Raw genomic sequence first — 14,622 nt, 5'->3', positions numbered from 1 at the left:
CAGAGTATAGGGATAGAGGGAACATTCCTCAGTATCCTAAAAGCCATCTATGAAAAGCCCACAGCAAATATCATTCTCATGGAGAAAAAATGAGAACCTTTCCCCTAAGATCAGGAACACCACTGCTCTTTAACATAGTACTAGAAGTCCTAGCCTCAGCAATCAGACAACAAAAAGAAATAAAGGCATTCAAATTGGCAAAGAAGAAGTCAAACACTCCCTCCTCACAGATGACATGATACTGTACATAGAAAACCCAAAAGACTCCACCCCAAGATTGTTAGAACTCATAGCAATTCAGCAATGTGGCAGGTTACAATATCAATGCACAGAAATCAGTGGCATTTCTATACACTAACAATGAGACTGAAGAAAGAGTCAATCCCATTTGCAATTGCACCCAAAAGCATAAGATACCTAGGAATTATCCTAACCAAAGAGGTAAAGGACCTATACCCTAAAAACTACAGAACACTTCTGAAATTGAGGAAGAGATTGAAAAATATTCCATGCTCATGGATTGGAGGAATTAATATTGTGAAAATGTCTATGCCACCCAGGGCAATGTACATGTTCAATGCAATCCCTATCAGAATACCATGGACTTTCTTCAGAGAATTGGAACAAATAATCTTAAGATTTGTGTGGAATCAGAAAAGACCCCCGAATAGCCAGGGGAATATTGAAAAAGAAAACTAGAGCTGGGGTCACAATGCCAGATTTCAAGTTGTACTACAAAGCTGTGATCATCAAGACAGTGTGGTATTGGCACAAAAACAGACACATAGATCAATGGAACAGAATAGAGAATCCAGAAATGGGCCCTCAACTCTATGGTCAACTAATATTTGACAAATGAGGAAAGACTATCCCCTGGAAAAAGGACAGTCTCTTCAATAAATGGTGCTGGGAAAATTGGACAGCCACGTGCAGAAGAATGAAACTGGACTATTCTCTTACACCATACACAAAGATAAACTCAAAATGGATGAAAGTTCTAAATGTGAGACAAAAATCCATCGAAATGCTAGAGGAGAACACAGGCAACACCCTTTTTGAACTTGGCCACAGCAACTTCTTGCAAGATACATCTATGAAGGCAGGGGGAAAAAAAGCAAAAATGAACTATTGGGACTTCATCAAGATAAAAAGCTTCTGCACAGCAAAAGAAACAGTCAACAAAACTAAAAGACAACCTACAGAATGGGAGAAGATATTTGCAAATGACATATCAGATAAAGGACTAGTATCAAAGATCTATAAAGAACTTATCAAACTCAACACCCAAGAAACAAAAATTACATCATGAAATGAGCAGAAAACATGAACAAAAATTTCCCCAAAGAAGACACACATGGCCAAGAAGCACATGAGGAAGTGCCCGAATCACTTGCCATCAGGGAAATACAAATCAAAACAACAATGAGATACCACCTCACACCAGTGAGAATGGGGAAAATTAACAAGGCAGGAAACAACAAATGTTGGAGAGGATGTGGAGAAAGGGGAACCCTCTTGCACTGTTGGTGGGAATGTGAACTGGCACAGCCACTCTGGATAACTATGTGGAGGTTCCTCAAAGAGTTAAAAATAGACCTGCCCTACGACCTAGCAATTGCACTATTGCATATTTACCCCAAAGATACAGATGCAGGGAAATGCCGGGACACCTGCACCCCAATGTTTATAGCAGCAATGTCCACAATAGCCAAACTGTGGAAGGAGCCTTGGTGTCCATCGAAAGATGAATGGATAAAGAAGATGTGGTCTACATATACAATAGAATATTACTCAGCCATCAGAAAGGACGAATACTCACCATTTGTTTCAATGTGGATGGAACTAGAGGGTATTATGCTGAGTGAAGTCAATTGGAGAAGGACAATCATCCTGTGGTTTAACGCATACGGAGAATATAAAAAATAGTGAAAGGGATTATAGGGGAAAGGAGAGAAAATGAGTGGGAAAAATCATCTAGGGTGACCGAACATGAAAGACTCCTAACTCTGGGAAATGAACAAAGGGTAGTGGAAGGGGAGGTGGGTAGGGGGATGGGGTGACGGGTACTGAGAGGGGCACTGGATGGGATGAGCACTGGATGTTATACGGTATGTTTGCAAATTGAACTTCAATAAAAAAATAATAAATCAGGAAAAAAAGTCCCATGGAAGAAGAACAAAGCTGGAGGTATCATACGTTCTTATCTCAAACCATATTTCAACGCCATAAAAATCAAAACTATGGTGCTGGCATTGAAAACTGACACACAGACCAAGAGAACAGAATAGAGAGTCTAGAATTAACCCAGTCCTGTATACCCAACCATCTTTTCTTATTCACTTCACAGAGAGACAGTGTACTCTTGAGTGGGGAGAGGGAGAGGGAGAGAGAATCTGAAGCAGATTCTATAGTCAGTGCAGAGCCTGATACGAAACTCGATCTCACAATCAGGAGATAGTGACCTGAGCTGAAACCAAGAGTCAGATGCCCAACCGACTGAACCACCCAGGCACCCCCTAGCCAACCAATTTTTTACAAAGACACCAAGAAGATGTCTTTTTGGTATACAGAATTGGGAAAACTGCATATTCACATGCAAACTGAATGATGAAGTTGGACCTTTATCTTGCATCACTGACAAAAATAAGCTCAAAATGAATTAAAGATATAAATTTAAGACCTGAAACTATAGAATGTCTAGAAGAAAACATAGGGGAAAAGTTCCTTGGCATTGGTCTTAAGAATGATTTTTTGGAATTATTGCCCAATAGCAAAGGCAACACACGCAGAAGTAAGCAGGTGGAACTGCACAGATGGAAAGCTTCTGCACCATGCAGGAAACAACCAAGTGAAAAGGCAGCCTGTGCAGCAAGGGGAGACATTTGCAAACTGAATGTGTGATAAGGGGTTAGTATCCAAAATACATACGAAACTCCTATAACACAGTAGCAAAAAAAAAAAAAACAGATCATGGTTACCAGGGGTTAGGACTGAAGACAAAAGGGAGTTTTTTTTAGGGTTTTAGAATTCTTATATTATCTCATCATCTATTATGGTGATGACAAGAATACATTCAGGGGGTAACAAACTCCTAGTACTGTATACTCCCAAAAAATAAATTTTCCAGTATATAAAAATTTTATAAATGATTCAAAAAACAGTCAAATATTCACACTTTTATCTTCATCTGGTGAAACCATGGCTACATGGTTTAGCATTATTATTCTGTGTTTTCCAGAATCTATTAAGAAAATGCATTACTTTTATGATGGAAAAACAAATATGTTTTGCAAGTAAATAGTTATGTAATATACTGGTTTGACTAAAACCAGCATAAACTGTCATTTCATAATATCCATGTGGGGCAGCCCCAGTGGCTCAGCGGTTTAGTGCAGCCTTCAGCCCGGGCATGATCCTGGAGACCTAGGATCGAGTCCCATGTCGGGCTCCCTGCATGGAGCCTGCTCCTCCCTCAGCCTGTGTCTCTGCCTCTCTCTCTCTCTCTCTCTCTTTCTCTCTCTCTGTGTGTCTCTCATGAATAAATAAATAAAATCTTAAAAAAATATATCCAACATGTGATAATAAGTAGAGCTTCTGGGTAAGATTTCAAAGGATATCAGATCATGATTCACCTTGCTTTCTGGATATAGAAAGACATTTTTATATAATTAAAACTCAGAAGGGGATCCATGGGTGGCTCAGCAGTTTAGCACCTGCCTTTGGCCCAGGGTGTGATCCTGGAGTCCCAGGATCGAGTTCCTCGTCGGGCTTCCTGCATGGAGCCTGCTTCTCCCTCTGCCTGTGTCTCTGCCTCTCTCTCTCTCTCTCTCATGAATAAATAATAAAAAAAATCAGAAGGAAAAAAAGATAGGCCTGTTTTATAATTTTGGATATATCCTTGGTGAATGGTTATTATTTCTGATTCAACAATCAGATTTTTCACATTGAGATCATATCATTAAGGAAACATTCCATAAATGAACCTTTCTAACTTGGATTTCTTTTTCATTTTCAAATGCAGGTGTCAATCTACCAACTGGTAAGCGTTCTATCTTTGGCTATTTTGTGGATTTACAGCAATGCGAATTCATACCATGGTCAGAATTACTTCCTAGTATTCAGACACTAATTCAAAAAGGTAAGAATAATTCTAAGAATCATACTCTAACTTTTTTAAAATGTTGAGATTGCTCTAAAAAGTAGTTAGATCAGCAGCTTTGAAGACTGACCTATTCCAAGTTTGTGCAGAACCAATATAGATCTATGTTTACAAAGCATGACTAAAAACATAACCACAGAATATTGATTTCTGAGAAATTGGAATGTATTTGATTGAGGCAGTTGTGCATTGTAAAACAATATATGTATGTATTTTGCTTATTGAAAGTCTTACTAATGGGAATATTTAGTATTTTTTTACTTTTATTTATTTATTTATTTATTTATTTTATTTATGATAGTCACAGAGAGAGAGAGAGAGAGAGGCAGAGACACAGGCAGAGGGAGAAGCAGGCTCCATGCACCGGGAGCCCGACATGGGATTCAATCCCGGGTCTCCAGGATCGCGCCCTGGGCCAAAGGCAGGCACAATCCTGCTGCGCCACCCAGGGATCCCAGGAATATTTAGTATTTTAATTAGTTGTGGGTAGTGAAAGCAGAAAAGGGAGAGGATCTCTTCTAAAATAGGAAAAGCATATATGTAAGAACTACAGTCAATTATAAAAGAAATTAGAAAAGAATAATCATACTTTCACAGATATCTTCTGCTTATACATAGAGAAAACAAAGATACAGAAAATGTTGTACCATGAGAGCTTAGCTGAAGTTTGAGGCAGGAACTTAATGATTAGAGGTCTTGCAAATATAAGAAATTCAATAAATGCAAATTGAATTGAATTTCTTTTAGGTCAGGTTTCTCTCATCAGTGAATTTCAAAGTTCAGTTATAAGACATTCTGGTAGGAAACAACCAGAGATATCATAATTATGGAGTGTTTGGGAATTTCTAATTTTGAACTAATTTATACGAGCATCCTACTGTATAATATTTGTCACAGTATGCATTAGTAGATGATTACATTTATCTAAAACCTCCAAATTGTCTATCACATGTTTTGCTAATATTGGTTATTTTTCTCCTTAGCTTTTACTACTACGTATAAAAACATAACTGAATGTCCATGCATATAGCTCAATATCTTAGTTTACCATTCCTCTATAAAACCATAAAACCAGGGGTATTTACTCCAAATCTAAGGTACCACTTCCTCTGCCCCCACCTTTTCCTAATTGTAGGCAACAGGCTTAGAAGAAACCAAAACCCTCACAGGCTTTCAAAGCCAAACCTATGACAGGAATTTAAATATCAGAACATCACAATATCGTCTTCCATTGAGCCTGTGCAAGGTAAATCAGAGGTCCTGGTGCCAGACCAAGACCAGTGTCTGGTACAAGAAACAAAAAAATGACAAAACCCCACATTTTGTTCATGTAAGAATCCAGGAAGATTATCAGAAATACAGTGAGTGATGTGAGGTGCTTTGAAATGAAAACACTGGAAGGCAATTATCAAGATACATCAAAATTATAAGTCATATGCCAGTTTATAGTGACCCAACAACTTTCCATGTGGGGAAGCTATGTGCAGAATAACATGTGTATATTATATAAATTCATCAGAAGACAGGAAACACCATAAATATCTAATACTTGATTGCTGGTAAGAAATCTAGGACACAAAAAAAAAATCTAGGATACATTCATTAAATAGAAGAACATTAATCAGAAAAAAAGTCTTTACTGGTATGGAAGGATTTCTAAAATGTACCAAATTTTTAAAACTTGCTGACCAGCATGTGAATGTATCGGCTAGTTGATTTCTAATGTTAAAAAAGCGAATATGAGATGAAGGAAGTGAGGTCCATGTTGTGTTGAGCCCTTCTGAGAGGTTTGGCTGCATAATGGGAGAAAGAACTGGGGTGGTATTTGTAGGAAACTGTGGGGTCAAGAGAAATTTAGTTTAGTTTTGGGTGTGTGTATTTTCTATTACATATAAAATTGCCTATATTCAATTAGTTTTTCTAAATAAATATCCATTTCCCATAGTTCAGCCAATAAAAAGATGGGTGATACTAGTACATAAATGTTTGTACAACAGAAAATTTGAACAGAAACGAGACAGATGATGGGAGGAGAAGTCTTACCCGAGAAGTGAAGTTCTTTTTTTTTTTTTTTGTATATTTTTTATTGGAATTTGATTTGCCAACATATAGTATAACACGCAGAGCTCATCCTGTCAAGTGCCCCCCTCAGTGCCCGTCACCCAGTCACCCCATCCCCCCACCCACCTTCCCTTCCACTACCCTTTGTTCGTTTCCAAGAGTTAGGAGTCTCTCATGTTCTATCACTGTCTCTAATTTTACCCACTCATTTCCCTCCTTTCCCCCATAATCTCTTTCACTATTTTTTATATTCCCGGTATGACTGAAACCATATAATGTTTGTCCTTCTCTGATTGACTTACTTCATTCAGCATAATACCCTCCAGTTCCCTCCACGTCACAGCAAATGGTGGGTATTCGTCCTTTCTGATGGCTGAGTGATATTCCATTGTATGTGAAGTTCTTAAAAAGGACCACAGGAGGTTCTGCAGGAGAGCTGCTTTCCTCCTGGGCATCACCTACAGGGGTTGGGGGTGGGGGAGCTGGAAGACAGGGTGGGGGGAGTGTGGGTGAAAGGAACAGAAGCCGTGGGTGCTAGTGTCAGTTTACATTGTGTCACAAGGGATAGACTTTTCCAGAAAGTGTTTAGTACCTTAAAGATTAACATTCATGTATAAGTCATTTGAAACATTTGCACTTTACCTTAGGAACTTCAATTCTAGCGGACCCTGAAGGATCCAGTGAAAATCTCTTGAAGATCAGGGAGTACGGAGAGAACATCAGTCACATCGCCACCAGGGACACGGTGTCCCTTTCTTTCCTCATAAGCTTTCTATTAAAGAATTTCTGCCCTGTGCTTCTCACAGGTACTAAAACAGAGTTAGGAACAGACTTAGTAATTACTTAGTCTAATCAATTTACTTTATAACTGGGGGCAAAATAAGCCCTGAGAAGCTTTAGACACTGTATCAGTGTACAGTCTTACTAACAGTGCATGAATGCCCATCTCCCCCATGTTTGCCAATAGAGGACAAATCTCAGAGGCAACCTGTGGGCTCAGTCCTTGCTAGGGCTCCATACCCATGGGCTGACAGCCTGGACGGGGTGGGTTGGGGGGTGGCTGATGTTAGGAACATCCATTCACTCACATAATTATATACACAGAAAAAAAAAAAAAAAACAAAAAACAAAAGAAACCGCATGAGTAAAAAATGACAGATGTAATTCCTCAACCCAGTGTTAAAATTTTTCAGTCTTTTGCTACCAAATGAGTTCATACAGTCCCCCTCTTCCTTAACATTTCTGTCACTTCTTCTTGCCTTTCTCCTATGCTGACCTGCCCATCACCACAGGCAGTGGTTTGCTCTCCCAGTTCCATACAGAAAATATGGAGGCAAAATGAGGGTGGAACTCTCAGTCTATACCTTGCCTCCAGTTTGGTTTAGAAAATTCTTATTCTTAGTATTTGGTGAATTGTAAAGCCATGCCCCTATATTACTGTAGTAGTTTGTCATCAAATTTCTCCCGCAGATTGTGTTGACAAAAAATTTCAGGGAAATTAATTTCATGAGGTAGCTCTGCTGTCCTGTAAGAAAGATTTGTGATAGGTGCAAGTGACTATTCAATTAAAAATAGTAGTTAACTCTTAATCTATCCTTTTATAAGAGATGTAAATAATTTGAGCAGATTTCATGTTTACCTCCTAGTTTACCCAATCTTGACATTGTTTAACATACAATTTTCAAATAAAATGTTATTGGTTCATCTTAATATGTTAGCATCTATTCATTTCCTTGGCTATAAATCTAACCTAATGTGGGTTTTTTTTCCCCCTAGGAGACCCTGCTGTTGGGAAAACCACTGCCATTAAAGAAATGCTTGAGAAGTTGGAGTGTCCTGGAGCACTGGATGTGAAATATGGCTCAATCTTAGGAGAAGTCCTACTATATAATGAAATTAAAAAATCAAGGTTGTATATTTAAACTCTAAAGTTGATTTGTCTGGTAAAAAAAAAAAATGTTTACTTTAATATATAAATGTGCCTTGTTTTAAAAAGCAAACCTGTTATGTAAAAATGCAGAATTCTTCCAAAGAGGAGTGAAGAAAATCTGTATTTTTCCAAAGTATTAACACCTAGATTAATTCCTTTAAATGAGAAATTTTTATATATAATTAAATTTAAAATCTTCTTTTTCTTACATCACAAAGTACAGCTATAAACTATTTTCTTTCCTGGAAAAATGTACCCACAACATACAAAAAAACGTTGCATATAATTTCTAACACTAGAAATACATTTTCTTCTTATCAAATATAAAAATATTCTTCACAAGGGTGCGTGGGTGGCTTAGTCTGTTAAACATGGGACACTTGATCTCAGCTCAGGCCTTGATCTCAGGGTCATGGGTTCCCACCTTGTGGTGCTCCACCCATGCTGGGGGTGTGGAGCCTACTTGAAAAAAAATTTTTTATAGAGAACTTTGTCATACTCTGTGTCTCTTCCTAAGATGGGGGAGGGGAACAATGAAAAAGAGTTCTAAATTGTGCAAATAAAATGCAAATTTTTAAAGTTAATTCTAATTAAAATATGAGAGAACCACACTGTTGTTTGAACAGAGTAAGCAGGTGGAACTGTGGAGGAGCCCAGTTCAACCCCTTCTATAATGTTAGACTCCCAGGAGGAGGAGGGAGGCCCTCCCAGGGCTTAGCATCACCAGGGCAGGGTCTCAGATACAGAAGAGACACCTGCCCTCCCTTCAGGGGATTCCTTCCAAGCCACAGCCCCTCTCCTGCCCACACTGGCACTCATCAAGGCAGTCCTGTCTTCCCAAGATATCTTGAATTTCACTTGTATCTCCAGTGCCACTGGTTTGCAGGAGCACTGTCACCTGCATGTTCCATGAATGATTTTGGAATAGAATCCTTCTTTGCTTAAATAAGGCTGTTAAAAAGTCAGAGAAATAATTTTGGAAACATTGAATACCATAGGAATCATTCCTTACCTGAATTACTATAAACATAAATAATGGACACCAGAAACTAAATCTTACTATATGTGCAGTATATAAAGTGAAATGGAGTTTAATACAGCAATAACGTTACAAAGCAATACCTGAAGACACGGCCAGAATAAAGGTGAAGGGCTTGTGTGGAACCGTCCACAGGCAAAGTGCTTTCCATACAGGGATGAGGAGTTAGTGGCTTCCTGCCCATCAGGGACACTGGCAGCCTGGCACCCCTGAGATCTGTCCAGTTTGTTCTTTAGAGGAAATCTGCGTTGTTAAGTTTGGGTATCAGCTTTAATGGTGACAGTGGTGACACAATCTTATCTGTAAAAGTGTAAACAGGAAAAGAGAATGTTTCCTTGTAGGAGAGTGAGGTAGAGCCCACCACACACTGATGCTTTCCTTATGTTTTGTTCATAAGGCTACTGTGGGAAGCAAGCTAACTCTGAATTTCTAAAACATTGTTTTCCACTAGCCTGAAGCAGAATATCAGCATCTTGCTTTCTGAAACTCACAAGGCAGCAGCCGGGAGTCTAGGTACGTGTACAGTCCTGGACATCCCTTCCTGTCTCAGCCGCATGCAGGTCACAGCATTTCGGGATGAACACATTTCCACTGATAGTTTAAAATACAAGATCCTGAACTGCCTTGCCCTGCCCAATAGCTGGAGTGGTTTGGGAGATCTTCCGAGGAAGTGGGAATTTGGACTAATTCTAGAAGCACCGGGAGGCAGTATCGGCCTATTCTGTTCTTTCGTGCTTGTATGAGTAACATGGTGGAGGAGTTAAAATGCTGTGAGTTCTCAGATCTGGCCACACGTGTTGCTTCCAGGCCTCATCCCAGAGACCTCTGGCCCGGTGGTTTGGGAGCAGCCACTCATTTTCTGAAGAAGAAAAGCAGGGGCAATCCAAAGAAAGCTGCAGAAAGGGAAGGGAACCTGGCCACAAGATTCTTGCCTGAGGAGTTGTTTTGTTTTTACTTTCATATTTGCCGTGGCACCATCCCACCCTTGTGGAGGATCCTCTCAGGGAATGAGTCTGATGGCTTCTGTAGACACACTTGCATGCTGCTTTTAAATCGTTCATACAGGGATCCCTGGGTGGTGCAGTGGTCTGGCGCCTGCCTTTGGCCCAGGGTACAATCCTGGAGACCCGGGATCGAATCCCACGTCGGGCTCCCGGTGCATGGAGCCTGCTTCTCCCTCTGCCTACGTCTCTGCCCCCCTCTCTCTCTCTCTGTGTGACTATCATAAATAGATAAAAATTAAAAATAAATAAATAAATAAATAAATCGTTCATACATACTTTCATTAGATACATAACATCTTGCAAATCTAAATATTTTTAAATCATAAAAAGTGACCTGTGTCAATTGTGCATAAATGTACAGAGAGTTTTCTGGGCTTTCATACTGTTTCATTTGGCTGTGGTTGCAGAGACCCTGCATACCACAGAAAAGGAAGGAAATTGATGGAAATATTTCAGAGTTGGTATTCCTTCTCTCTCTGAATTGTCTGCAGAGTGATTTCATGAAAATGAAAACAATATAGTAAAACTATATAATCTTCATATTTCCTAACACCTTAAAATAAATCACAAATATTCTTAAAGTACTCTGAATTTGTGTTTCTTTCCATATTTGGTATAACAGATAAGCCTATTAAAAAGCCAGAAGTCAGAATTGATGAAAGTTCATTTAAAAATGATAATAAAGGAATTATAGTCTCAACAATAAATTTTAGCATCAGTATCACAGCTGCCCAAGCCAAGGAGATGATTCTCAAGAAGTTAGTACGAAGAACCAAAGACACTCTTGGAGCACCAAAGAGCAGCAGGGTAATACACCCCCCACTACTTTGACTAATATGCTTCTGCTACTCAAGCCATAATGTGACTTATTTTAATTCATAGTAATAGAAAAAACTGTGTCTCCATATACACACCTGCACATTGCTAGAAAATGCACTTTGTAAATGGAAGCTTTGGTTTTCACATCCATGTAATACTGATCAATTATACTGATTCAGAATTACTAAAGCCAGAAGAAGCTCCTGGAACCTAATAAACAAGATCAGATAAGACAGAAAAATGCATTAGATGCCAATGGTTTTGTAACTGAGTGTTTAACCATGTTTTCTTCCCATGATCATGACTTGAGATGCTAAAAAACCAAAATTCAACTGAATAAATTTTAAAGATTAGTTGGCTTTATTCAATTATTTGTGAATCTGCTAGGCATCCAACTAGCAGAAAGGAGCTTCCAGGAGCTGAACAAAATGAAAGACTTTCACAGGCACAGTGGTGTGGGAGCAAGGAAGTTACACTGGCAAAAAGCATATTGTTTGTGGCAATGTCACTTCCTTTAGGGAGTTGGCAGTGTCTATCAGGCAGAGGACCTCACTAGGGCTGAGTTCCTGGTTTTAGATTCCATTTCTGGGAGAGCGGAACTGTCAAGAGGTTTGGGTTTGGTGGTCTGGCGCTTAGCATAAATGACCCCCATTTGGGGCTGTTTTATTTTTAACATGCAAATAAGAGGAAGAAAAACTAGATCCATGGCCTCAGGGAAAGGTACCAAGAGAATAGCCTTGTTGAGTATGTCCTGCTGTTTTGAAAACTTACTGTTTTCTAAAATCATATCTTCAAAATAGAATTTGGTCTGCTACTTTTTAAGAGAAAAGCAGGCATGTCATTACATATAACTTTGTTCTTACACCGTAGTATAATTAATATGTGCAACTGAAAGAAAGACAATTCTAAGAGATATGTTTTAAAATCCTTTGTCTTAAGATTGTAGTATTCATCGATGATCTGAATGTGCCAGAATCAGATACATATGGAACACAGCCACCCCTGGAATTAATCAGGCAGTTACTAGATATGGGAGGGCTTTATGATACTGAGAAGAATGCTTGGAAGGTACCGTATATCCTAAGATTTTGTTCACATTAACTGTTGTTACTTAACAAACATTCATAACGGCATTGAGTGAATTGAGAAACTTAGAAACTCTAGTCAGATGAACATGCAGAACAAATTGGAAACTACTTTAACCATGCTGATGGCGTCTTTATGTGTGTTTGTGGGTGCATAGAAATCCTGGCTGTCCCAGAAACTCATGCCCATTCTTCTGCGCCCTCCCTCATCACCAGAGTCCTTCACGCGCCTCAACATGTTGCTTCGTTTCCAGTAATTGCTTTTTAAAAGACAGGCTATTATTTGATGACATTTAGAAAGCCTCCTAGGAGTAACAGGTCTTAAAATTGCTTTTGAGGATTTCGGTTACGTCTAAGAAGACCAGTTTCTATTACCATCACAGTTTTTGTTTTTTGCAGTAAATCATCTTTTCATCTAAACATTTAAATATTTTGTGCACCGGGGGCTGGGAAGTGGGTGATATTTCACTTTCTACAGATGCATGTACTTATCCTTTTCACTCTTCAAGCAGAACATTCAAGATCTTTCCCTAGTGGCGGCCTGTGTCCCTGCAGCAGTCAGGAGGCACATCAGCCCACGTCTCCTCAAGCACTTCTCCATCCTGGTGCTGCCTCATCCTTCACAGGGCTCCCTGCATGCGATTTTTCAGGTAAAATGAGTTTTAATTCCATGGTATAGGAGAAGACATGAGAACTTAAACCACCAAAATTGAAAGAAAATTCCTGTAAGGGATGAGTTTTATTCCCTCTACATTTTCTGGCTTCCAGTGGTAATTTATCTCTAAATAGCAGAAACTTAAGTCAGTGTGCATTAGAAGTACATGTGGTGCACATTTAATGCATGTTTAAAATGTAGGTCCTAAGACTTCATTCTCAGAGATTCTGATCCAGCGTATCTGGGGTGGAGCTCAGGAATCTGTATCATTAACAAGCACACCTGGGTTTTTGCTATATTGGTTTGTTCTTTGTGTTTCTTTATAGAACACAAAATGAGAAAAGGAATCTGAAATATCTTATTAGAAAAATGGCTCAACTTGAAATCTAGTTTTATTAGAAAAATAAATTTGAAGGGCACCTGGGTAGTTCAGTAGGTTAAGCATCTGACTCTTGATCTCAGCTCAGGTCTTGATTTCAAGGTTGTGAGTTCAAGCCCTACACTGGGGCCTACTAAAAAAAGGAAGGAAGGAAGGAAGGAAGGAAGGAAGGAAGGAAGGAAGGAAGGAAGGAAGGAAGGAAGGAGGGAGGGAGGGAGGGAGGGAGGGAAAGAAAAGGAAAGAAAAAAGAAAAAAGAAAAAGAAAAGAAAAAGAAAGAAAAGAAAAGAAAAGAAAAGAAAGAAAAGAAAAGAGAGAAAGAAAGAAGAAAGAAAACTTATGCAAGATTACAAATTTCTTCAAAACTAACCATGTGTTTTTCTTCTTTATAATGTAATATTTAAAGATTGATCTTTTAAATCTATTTTTCAAAAAGCACTTGGTAATTCTGCACATGATCAACAACTTATACCTTAAAAAAAATCCTAACATAGGAGAACGTACATGTACATAAACCAACCCAAAATGAGAAACCAGTTCTGTCACTTTATCTTTCATCTGGTAACCTCCCTTCAGGAGCAAGGAGGTAGAAAGATTGCCAGCACACCTGGTATACACACAGGCGGGACATAAATTGTCCCTAGAGGACATGCAACACATACCTCTAGATCATTCATCAAACTCGGACCAATTGGAATTTTCCCCAGCTTGCGACACTCGCAGTGTCTTTGTATTATTAGTCTGTTGTCAGTTGAAAGTGGATTCTAATTACTAGCATTTTAAATGCCGTTAATCCTCCCTGATAGTACACAACTTCCTTTTTAGAAGGGATTATTTAGGAAGAAACCATGCTTAAACTTTTGGGCTAACTATAAAATTTCTCTTTAAAGGCTCATTTGGGAATATATTTCTCCCTCAGTAACTTCACATCTGATGTTCAGAAAAGTAAGGATCAAATAATATCTTGTTCTCTCGCTGTATACTACCAAATATGTCAGAATATGTTGCCAACTCCAGCAAAATGCCACTACATGTTTAATCTTCGAGATATGTTTAAGGTGTGTTTTAGAATTCATTCTCTATCTTTAAATTATAAGTTGAGGGAATGTAATTTTACGGAATTGACTCTCTCCATTTCTCCACTGTCAGCATCCAATTGTTAGAAGGAGGGAAAGGAAATCCACATTGATTAGTTTTGCTATTTATTAGCACCTTATCCCATGAACCATTTGAAAAGAATCATTAAAATAATTCCTTGCAGAGAATTCAGTGATGAAGCCACTAAGACTGTTAGAATATTAGCTGAGATTCTCAGCAGGGAAAGCAGTGGCAAGGGTATTCGAAAGATTTTGGTATTGCTAAAATACTATTGCAGCTCTCAGAAAATGAAAGCATGTATGCATTTCATGGATATGCCTACATTTCCCACAAGCCTTGCTTTCTACCATAGGAAACGTTGCTAACAGTGCTGACTTAGTCATTAGCTTTGATCA

At 38.8% G+C, this 14,622-nt stretch overlaps 1 protein-coding gene across 15 annotated transcripts in view; it reads left to right on the top strand.

Moving 5' to 3' along the window:
• The window catches only part of DNAH14 (dynein axonemal heavy chain 14), a 475,011-nt gene that overhangs the window by 359,499 nt on the left and 100,890 nt on the right, over window positions 1-14,622 (top strand). For all 15 annotated transcript variants that reach the window (XR_007411998.1, XM_049112476.1, XM_049112477.1 and 12 more), the window contains 8 exons: window positions 4,022-4,138; window positions 6,868-7,026; window positions 7,997-8,129; window positions 9,641-9,702; window positions 10,816-11,000; window positions 11,952-12,080; window positions 12,610-12,747; window positions 14,020-14,187. Coding sequence is in view for 14 of the 15 variants with exons in the window: in XM_049112476.1 (XP_048968433.1) it covers window positions 4,022-4,138; window positions 6,868-7,026; window positions 7,997-8,129; window positions 9,641-9,702; window positions 10,816-11,000; window positions 11,952-12,080; window positions 12,610-12,747; window positions 14,020-14,187 (1,091 nt within the window). In the remaining variant the exon portion in view is untranslated. The remainder of the gene's footprint in view (window positions 1-4,021; window positions 4,139-6,867; window positions 7,027-7,996; window positions 8,130-9,640; window positions 9,703-10,815; window positions 11,001-11,951; window positions 12,081-12,609; window positions 12,748-14,019; window positions 14,188-14,622) is intronic.

Source organism: Canis lupus, chromosome 7, assembly GCF_003254725.2.
Source record: "Canis lupus dingo isolate Sandy chromosome 7, ASM325472v2, whole genome shotgun sequence".
In the NCBI taxonomy this organism is placed as follows: Eukaryota; Metazoa; Chordata; class Mammalia; order Carnivora; family Canidae; genus Canis; species Canis lupus.
The sequence above is the reverse complement of the archived record's forward strand: the minus strand, read 5'-3'. Positions and strand labels throughout refer to the sequence as shown.